The sequence below is a fragment of the Lontra canadensis genome, unplaced genomic scaffold (assembly GCF_010015895.1).
Source record: "Lontra canadensis isolate GAN:19392208 unplaced genomic scaffold, GSC_riverotter_1.0 scaffold142, whole genome shotgun sequence".
Lineage (NCBI taxonomy): Eukaryota > Metazoa > Chordata > Mammalia > Carnivora > Mustelidae > Lontra > Lontra canadensis.
In genome coordinates, this window is record NW_022631136.1 from 2,239,839 (window position 1) to 2,249,147 (window position 9,309).

General features: G+C 44.3%; 1 protein-coding gene across 1 annotated transcript; it reads right to left on the reverse strand.

The window, feature by feature from the left end:
• Positions 1 to 3,884: 3,884 nt before the first annotated feature.
• RPTN (repetin) lies at positions 3,885 to 9,032 on the reverse strand. Its single transcript, XM_032843624.1, has 4 exons — positions 9,002 to 9,032; positions 7,375 to 7,532; positions 6,322 to 6,662; positions 3,885 to 6,231 (listed from the first exon to the last, which is right to left on the reverse strand). Exons 2-4 carry the CDS (start codon positions 7,510 to 7,512, stop codon positions 3,885 to 3,887), a joined length of 2,826 nt encoding a protein of 941 aa, XP_032699515.1. The 5' UTR covers positions 7,513 to 7,532; positions 9,002 to 9,032.
• Between the last annotated feature and the right edge of the window lie 277 nt (positions 9,033 to 9,309).

Sequence of the window (9,309 nt, forward strand, 5' to 3'; positions counted from 1 at the left end):
TTGGAGCTATAGGACTGGACAAGATAACCTTCTCAAAAGAGAAGGTGGCTGAGGAGTTAATCCGATGGGGGAAGGTGTCTTTTATAAAGGGAATGGTATCTTTCTGGTGTGGGTCGATTTGGACGACCTATTGTGAATTAAATTCATGGTGTGTATGATTGTCTCAGAGTTTGAGAGTAGAGACAGTGCTTAAAGGGGTGATCTGCTGTTTGGTTATTCCAGTTGAGGACATTTGGTTGGTTGCTCTCTGGTTTAGATACAGAGAGCTGCTTTTTTGCCCCCTGAGGAGCAGTGCAGTGCAGTAGAACATCTTTTCTCCATGCTTTTACACCCTTTTAGGGTAGACCCCTTTCTGGTCTTTTGTCCTTAGAGCCTGGATAGCCCCCTAGTCTGTGCTTATGTTGTACCTGTGATGGGGAGTTACCCTTACAGTAGCATTTCTCTTTATCTCAAACATCTCTTTTGCTGGTTTCCTCTTTTCCTCTCATTTTCTGCTCAGAAAAGTTTTGTGGATCCTACTATTAACAGAAAATATTCCAAACTCTTCATGGTGGGTTTTGAAGTCCTCCGTGATCTGGCTTTATTTGTCCTTCTAGCTTTCTTTAGTATTCCCTTGGAACTTCCTTTACCATGCAGCACTCATGCTGTCCCCCCTGCCTAGAATGCCTAAATCCCTCCCACGCTTCACTGCCCAGCTGACCCATTGAAAGCCCCCAAGAACTCTTAGCAGCTTATAGATTTTGAGATCTCTCAGCTTTGGGTTTATTTTCCACCGTCTAGTTTAGCTCTCTGGGGAGTGTCTAAGTTACAGAGAACATTTGTGAAGAAGACCCACTTTACTCCTGAACAATCATGCCATTTAAACAGCAGCGAACATATGGGACATCCCCATCGAGCTTAAGGCCCAGGACAAGCCATGACCCTTCTCATGCCCACTCCCCCAGCCAGGATCATGACCCTAGCTTTGATGCTTTCCTCTGTGTAAGCTTATCTCAGTCCTTCCACACAGTTACTTACTCCCTTCTTGGTGTTATGACAGCGATTTTCTTTTTTTTTTTTTAATTTTCTTTTTTCCTTCTTTTAAAAAAAAACTTAAGCTCATTTAGTTAACATATAGCATATTATTAGTTTCAGGGGTAGAGTTCAGTGATTCATCAGTCTTATGTAACACCCAGTGCTTACTATGTTCCATGCCCTCCTTAATGTCCATCACCCAGTTACCCCATCCCTCAACTCCCCTCCCTTCCAGCAACCCTGTTTGTTTACTATGATTAAGAATATCTTATGGTTTATTTCCCTCTCTGATTTCATCTTACTTTATTTTTTTCTCCCTTCACCTATGCTCCTCTGATTTGTTTCTTAAATTCTACATATGAGTGAAATCATAGCATAATTGTCTTTCTTTGATTGACTTATTTCACTTAGTGTAATACCCTCTAGTTCTATCCATATCGTTGCAAATGGCAAGATTTCATTTTTTTGATGGCTGAATAGTATTCCATTGTATATGTATACTGCATCTTCTTTATCCATTCATCCGTCAGTGGTCAACTTGGCTCTTTCCATAGTTTGGCTATTGTGGTTATTGCTATAATGACAGCAATTTTCTTGTACTTATGACATCTTGCTTTATTTAATGGTTGTGTGCTGTATACATATTTCTTACTAGATTATAATCTTGAAGAAAGGAGGGGCTGTTATGAGTCTATATATCCTTCCTACGGTGAATCCAATGGCCCTTAACATCCATTCTTATCTCTTTCTATATTTCCTAGACTCCTTTGTAGCTAGGGTTCTGGATATGAATTATGTTTTTCCAATTAGATGTGTTTACATAATATTTGGAAGATACTGTGATTTTTGCTATTTCTTTTGGTAAACAGGGTTATGGAATATGGTTGTTGACAGGCAGATTTGGGAGCAATGCCAGCAGCTTCTGGATTCCAGCTTTCTGATTGCTGGGTTACAGTTCTATAGATGTCTTGACCTCAATAGTTCAGGCTTCACTTCCTGATTTCTAACAATTCAACTCTTATAATTCTAGGCATTAAATGTTCTATTGCTTAAAATATCAAAAAAGACTATTGTTTCATTCAACTTCATCCTTGACTGAATAAGGGTCAAGTTTAGCCTCTTTTGTCTGTTATTATGTAAATATTACTATGTATTTGTTTAGCTGAATTTTTCCTGAAGCCAGACTAATTTTCTCCATCTGCCCACTTATTCAGCAAATAATCATGAGTGCCCCTGGACACCGGGGGCTGCACTAAATACTGAGGAGTACATAGTTGAGTAAGATACAGTCTTATTCCCAGCTTGGTAAGGGTGATAATCACAATAGTGTGTATGACAAATGTTATAAGAGAAATGAGTGGGAATATAAAGGAAGGAGTGCTTGGAGTGTCCAGGAAGGCTGCCCAGAAGATGTGATATTTTAGTTGGGACACAGACACAGAGGATGCCCAGATTTTTTACCTGGCAGAAGCAAGGGGAAGTACTGTAGGCTATGGAACGGTATATTTAAAGATATGAGTTAATGAAAGACCATGATAAACTTAAAAAAGGCTAAGCCTTTGGTATGGCTGGAGCATTTGGTGCTCCTGGGAGGGCCCTTTTATGGGACTAAACTGGGTGGGTCATCTGGATCAGATGGTGAAGGGCTTAGGTGTCATGCTAAGGAGTGTGAACTTCATCTTAAAGTCACTGGTAGCCACTGAAGAGGAGGGAAATTCAAGGCAGTAGAAATGGAGAAGTGGGAAGAGATCCAAGAGATATGAAGGATGTAAAGTTGGCAAGACTTAATGACCATGGAATGTGGAGGTGAATGAGGGGAAGGGTCAATGTTGACTCCTCTGTGGTGGAAGGAGCTGAAAGTATTTAGATAAATTCCTTTTGACCTTCTGTTATTTGTTTCATATTAATTCCTCTTCTTCCTCTTCCTTCTCCTTTCTCTTGCATTCTTCCCCTTCTTCTCCTCTTTCTTCTTCTCCTTCTTTTCTTTCTTCAGTGCTCAGGAACTCAAAGAACAGAAGCAACTTAGAAGTCAAGAAATGAGGCCTTATTTTTTGGAAAACTTCACCCAGGTGAAGATAGGATAGAATGTCCCCACCATGAAAAAGGAAAAGAGTCACTGAGATCATTGCTCACCAATCATTTATTGGGTATTTTAATACAATTCCATAGATTTTCTTTAAGGGGTTTTCAGGAGCTATGGATGGACAGTTTTCGCTTGTTGGAATCTGCAAGCAGATGACATATTCTTTCTCTGTGTTTTATATGATCAGAAACTGGATACATATGAAGCTGGAACCTGTCCAGTCAGCTGTAGTGATAGCAGCTCAGGGATAGTCCTTCTGGTGAAGGGTGGGAGCCTGGGCATGGAAGGTATTGTGGACTTCAGAGAGGACTTTCCTAGAAGCCTCTAATCATGTTCCATTTTAGTGTAGGCTATGAGGTTTGCAATTCTTGGTGTTTTGTCCATAGGAGCCCAAGGCTACCAAAACTCAGCTGTCCTGTCCTCAGGCTGTAATATGCATCTTCAGAATACCTTTCCTGTTTCTGAATTATTGGGAGAAGTTTCTACCTTTCAGTGATCCAACCATGTCCTACCTACACAGATGGAAAACCAGGAAATGATTTAAATCCCCAAAGTAATAAAAATTGGGATCTGATTGTATCACCCAACTTACCACTCAGATTTAACCCAACTAGAACAACCTAGAATAGAAATGCCCTAAAAGTGAATACTAGTTCTCAAAAGCATCCTTGCAAGTAGATAGAAGAGGGAAGGAAGACAAACATTTTTAATATCTTAAACAGAAGTAAGGATAAACTTGGATTTCTTCCTTGGTTTCAAGTTGCTTTAGCTCTGGTGTGTGCACAGCCTAGTGCTGATTCCTTTTCTGCTCTTGTACATAGTCATAGAGGGGATTGGGAGTAGGAGCTGCTTTGGTAGGGTGACTTCTACCTTGTTCTCTCCTTGGGGGCCTCCCACCAGTCTGGGTGGGATGGAAGGTCAGGTTACTGTGTCTTCCCTGGGAACCTTGCCTCTGGCTATTCTCATTCATGTGGAATTTTTCTCTATTAGCACAGCCTTGCTGGTTCTCACAAGATTGTTGATCCTGGGATCCTTGATATCTTTCTTCCTCCTCAAGGGTTTGCCTATCCAATTGTTGCTGACAGTTTTGACTCTCTTCATGGGTTTGCCTGTCTCGTCGCTGACGGGTCTGTTCATCTTCATGGATTTGCCTCTTTTGTCGCTGGTAGGTCTGCTCATCTTCATAGGTTTGCCTGTCTTGTCGCTGATGGGTCCGCTCATCTTCATGGGTCTGCCTGTCCCATCTCTTATGGGTCTGCTCATCATGATGGGTTTGCCTGTCCTGTCTCCGATGGTTTTGTTTTTCTTCATGGGTTTGCCTGGCCTGCATCTCCCATGGAGTTTCTTGACTCTCACAACCATGTCTGCCCCAGGTTTGGTGGCCCTGCTCTTCCTCTGCCTGGTGGCTCTGCCCCTCTCTATGACTTTGCCTGGCCTGGGACTGTCTGTGGTCCTGCTTGCCACTAACTGACTGCCAGTCACCCCCTTTGTAACTGCGTGATTTTTCTTGCTGGATTTCTGCTATGAGTTTGTGTTGGTCATGTTGGCTATCCTCCTCAGGCTCCCATGCCCGATGGCTGTTCTGTTGGCCTTCCCTAGACTGGAATCTCTGCCCTTGATTTTGAATTACTTCCTGTCCTTGAGTCTTTCGACTTAGTCTCCCTGACCTTCCTGATTGCTCAACATAAGAGTCTCTGGTTGTTCCCTCACTGCCTTGGAGGTAACTATTTTGCCCTGTTACCCCAATCGCTGACTGACCATAGTGAGAGCTCAGGCTTTGTCTGTCTGTCTGACCGTAATGATAACCCTGGCCTTGTCTGTCTGTCCAGCCATAACAAGAGCTCAGGCCTTGTCTATCTGACTGGTTATAATGATAACCTTGGTCTTGTCTGTCCACCTGACCATAGTGAGAGCTGAGGTCTTGTCTCTCTGTCTGGCCATAATGGCAACTCTGGCCTTGTCTGTCTGTCTGACCATAGTGGGAGCTCTGACCTTGTCTATCTATCTGACTGCACTGAGAACCTAGGCCTTGTCTCTCTGTCTGACCATAGGGAGAATTCTGGCCTTGTCTGTCTGTCTGACCATAGTGGGAACTCTGGTCTTGTCTGTCTGTCTGGCCATAGTGAGAACTCTGGCCTTGTCCATCTGTCTGATCATAGTGAGAACTCTGGCCTTGTCTGTCTGCCTGGCTATAATGGAAATTCCGGCCTTGTCTGTCTGTCTGGCTACACTGAGAACCTGGGGCTTGTCTGTCCCTCTGGCCATACTGGAAAATCTGGCCTTGTCTTTCTGTCTGGCTACACTGAGAACTCTGGCCTTGTCTGTCTGCCTGGCCATAGTGAGAACTCTGGCCTTGTCTGTTTGACTGACCATCGTCGGAACTCTGGCCTTGTCTGTCTGCCTGGCCATAGTGAGAACTCTGGCCTTGTCTGTTTGTCTGGCCATAGTGAGAACTCTGGCCTTGTCTGTCTCTCTGGCCATAGTGAGAACTCTGGCCTTGTCTGTCTGCCTGGCCATCGTGGGAACTCTGGCCTTGTCTGTCTGCCTGGCCATCGTGGGAACTCTGGCCTTGTCTGTCTGCCTGGCCATAGTGAGAACTCTGGCCTTGTCTGTCTCTCTGGCCATAGTGAGAACGCTGGTCTTGTCTGTCTGTCTGGCCATACTGAAAGTACAATTCTTGTCTATCTCTCTGACCATAGCCTGATTCCTGATCCAACCTCTGAGACTGTCCATGATAAGAGCCTGATTGCTGTTGGTTTTTCTGGCCATAACGAGAATTGTGAACTTGTTTGTCATACTGACTTAAGGCAAAAATATATCCTTGTCTTTTAGGCTGGCTACTGCTAGATTTATGTCTCCATCTTTGACCATAGCTGGAGTCCCTATCCTGTCTCTCAGACTGACTATTGCAGGAGTCCCTATCCTGTCTCTCTGACTGAGCATAGCAGGAGTCCCTATCCTGTCTCTCAGTCTGACCATAGTGGGAGTCCCTATCCTGTCTCTCAGACTGACCACAGTGGGAGTCCCTATCCTGTCTCTCAGTCTGACCATAGTGGGAGTCCCTATCCTGTCTCTCAGTCTGACCATGGTGGGAGTCCCTATCCTGTCTCTCAGACTGACCACAGTAGGAGTCCCTATCCTGTCTCTCAGACTGACCACAGTGGGAGTCCCTATCTTGTCTCTCAGACTGACCATAGTGGGAGTTCCTATCCTGTCTCTCAGACTGACCATAGTGGGAATCCCTATCCTGTCTCTCTGACTGATCCTGGTGGGCATCCTGGTTTTGTCTCTCAGACTGAAGGCAGTGGGAGACCTGCTTTTCTCCCTCATGCCTCTGCCTGGGTTGCCTGCCTGTATTTTCTGGAAACCTATGGTCTTGTGTTCCCTCCTGCTCCACTTTTTGCTGGGAGATTCTATCTCCACATGACTTACTATCCAGTTTATGATAGCAAGCTTGAGCCAATTGGAACACCAACAAGAGATATTCATGAAAATCAACATGTCCATTTCTGTCTTTATCCAAGAGGCTCAGGATGGTTTCCACTGTGTCTGGATCATTTGGTCTCTGTGAGAAGATAAAACAAAGAGCAAAATCAGCTGTTCTCCTGTGGATACAGTGTGTGCCAGTGTCTATGCCCCAGCCTCTTCATTCTTGAATGAGCCTTCCTTGGTTGGAAACCATTAATCTGAAATGGCTTGGGCTTGGTTCTAGTCTTTGATCAGATTGTCCTCAGAACTGCATCTCTTGCTGGACCAATGTGGGCATGATTATTCTATCCCATCACATGTTATGTTGTAATTATTTTTTTAACCTACTTTCCAACTACACTGTGAGATCCTAGAGGAAGGAGAAGCTGGTTTTATTCATGTTTGCATTCCCAGTGCTGGGATGGTGCTGGAATGGAATATGTGTTCAATCACTCTTTATTGAATGAATGAATGAGTGAATGAGAAAATGTGTGGACAGAAATCAAGATACAAATCTAGAATTTCTTCTGAGAAATTATTTCTGGTTTGAAGTTGTGCTCCCTTCTGTCATGCCCAGCTATAAGAAGGGGTGTGTGTGTGTGTGTGTGTGTGTGTGTTTGTGTGTGTGTGTGTGCATGTCTGTGAGTATGTGTGTCTCCTGGGAGAGAAATACTGAGGAGCTTCCGGAAAATCTTTACCTATAGGGTGGATGGAGCATGACCAGATCAAATGAAAAACATCAAGCCCTGGATTCAGGTGTCAGAGTCATTCACACTTGACTTCATGGGGCCAGAGTCTATGCATCTTACCCAGAGGATATCTCCAAACTCAGCCAAGAGCAGCTGCTTCAACTCCTTCTTGCAAAGCAAGGTACATTTCCCATTCTCTTTGGCATATTTCTGGAACACCTTGATCACAGTGAGTATGCTGTTCAGGAGCTGAGCCATTTTAACAAAAATTGGTAAACCTAAAAGAAGAAAGAAGATTTTTCCTGTGTTTAGGATGAAGACCAGGAGATAGCATTTCCAGAGGGCAAGTGGCTCTTTTTGGTCACTGGCCTTTGGTCAGGGAGAGAAGTTTAAGAAGTGGTAGAGCCCCTTCTTAGCCATACCCCTCACTCCCTTTGACCCACATTCAGGGTCCAAATATCATTTACTACAGTGGGAGATGGACACAAACTATGTGTCTCTAACTAGGAAAAGTGACAACTTCCTAAGAAACAAAGAACATATGGCAGGTGGTTTACATGCCCCATCCCCTACTCCAGGTGGAACTTGCTTGATTGAAACTCTTTTATTAGAACAAAAAGGAAGGAAGGTCAGGAGGCCCATAGAAGTCAGTATAGTAAGACATAATTTTCCACCAACTAAATAGACCCCACTGAATAGTCCTTAGTCCTCAAACAGCCCTTGCTCAAGTGGGGAAGAAGGCTAGAGGCTTGCCATGGGCCAAGCAAACTTTCTGGGATGTCAAATTCCAGCATGTACTTCTGGCATGGATGGTCATTTGGGGCATGCTTATAAAGTAGAACCAATTAATATAAAAACTATTACTGATAAAAATAGCAAGCCAGGGGCACCTGGGTGGCTCAGTGGGTTAAAGCCTCTGCCTTCGGCTCAGGTTATGATCCCAGGATCCTGGGATCGAGCCCCACATCGGGCTCTCTGCTTAGCGGGGAGCCTGCTTCTTCCTCTCTCTCTCTCTGCCTGCCTCTCTGCCTACTTGTGATCTCTGTCTGTCAAATGAATAAAATCTTTAAAAAAAAAATAGCAAGCCAAATTAACTGCACAGACGAGAGGAAGTGTATATAATCAGCTAGATTCACACTGGCCATGTTGGAAAACTAAGGTCTTTTGGGATCTGGATCTCAATGATTTTTCTTCCTGTGCTGTAAAAATTCTGGTTACTGGGTTTATAAGCCTCCAAGAAGCCCTAACTGCAAAACACACTGGACTTCCAAAAGCATACAGTGATGCCTATAAGGATGCATGGCACAATGAATTGTATGGGACATGATAAGTTCCTTAGGGCATTTCCCTGTAATGAGACATTAGTGTTACTGTGGCCCTGTGGTTTAGGGCCTGCGTCCCAATGAGCTTTAAACTTTTCGGTCTTGCCTTACTTGCATGAAAGGTCAATACTACACTATGGGAGACTAAGCTATCTACCAACAGTCCTAGCCCTCAGTTTTGGGATTCCCAGGACATGCTGAAACAAAGGCATGTATATTTTAAAGTCTTGGAAGTGGGCCACCCCAGCTATCATCATATTCTCAGATAGAGCCAAAAAGAAAGCAGGGTTCTACCCAGGCATGTCATGCACAGGGAGCAGTCTCAGACCTCCCCTGCCCAACACATTATAGCTGATACCAAGAGCCTTGTATATACTGCCATAACCCACTCCCCTCTCCACTCCCCCTTCCCATGAATGCCTTACCTGCTTAAGGAGGAAAGGGTAGAAGATTCAGAAGCCAGAGAGGATACTGGAGACTTGACAACCCATCTTATTTATAGGGGTTTTAATTGTCCTGCTAGGCTATCCCAGGAGACACCCATTCTGTGGTGGAGTCTGAATCACTCTGGGTCCAGCCCAGCTCAGCCCAGCTTGACCTCTCCCTCTGCAGACCGTTTGGTTTATTTATTTCCCCCACTTACTCATGAACCTGTTTGTCATTAGATAGATGCTCAAGTCCCATCCCCATTTAATTAGGGGAGTGTGTGTATATGTGTGCATGCTGCAGGGGT

Coding starts and splice junctions, on each gene's coding strand:
- RPTN (XM_032843624.1), bottom strand. CDS start 7,512: ATGGCTCAGCTCCTGAACAGCATACTCACTGTGATCAAGGTGTTCCAG. Junction 6,663..7,374: donor AGTTTGGAGATATCCTCTGG/GTAAGATGCATA, acceptor ATCTTCTCACAG/AGACCAAATGATCCAGACAC. Junction 6,232..6,321: donor AGGGATTCCCACTATGGTCA/GTCTGAGAGACA, acceptor GAGACAGGATAG/GGACTCCTACTGTGGTCAGT.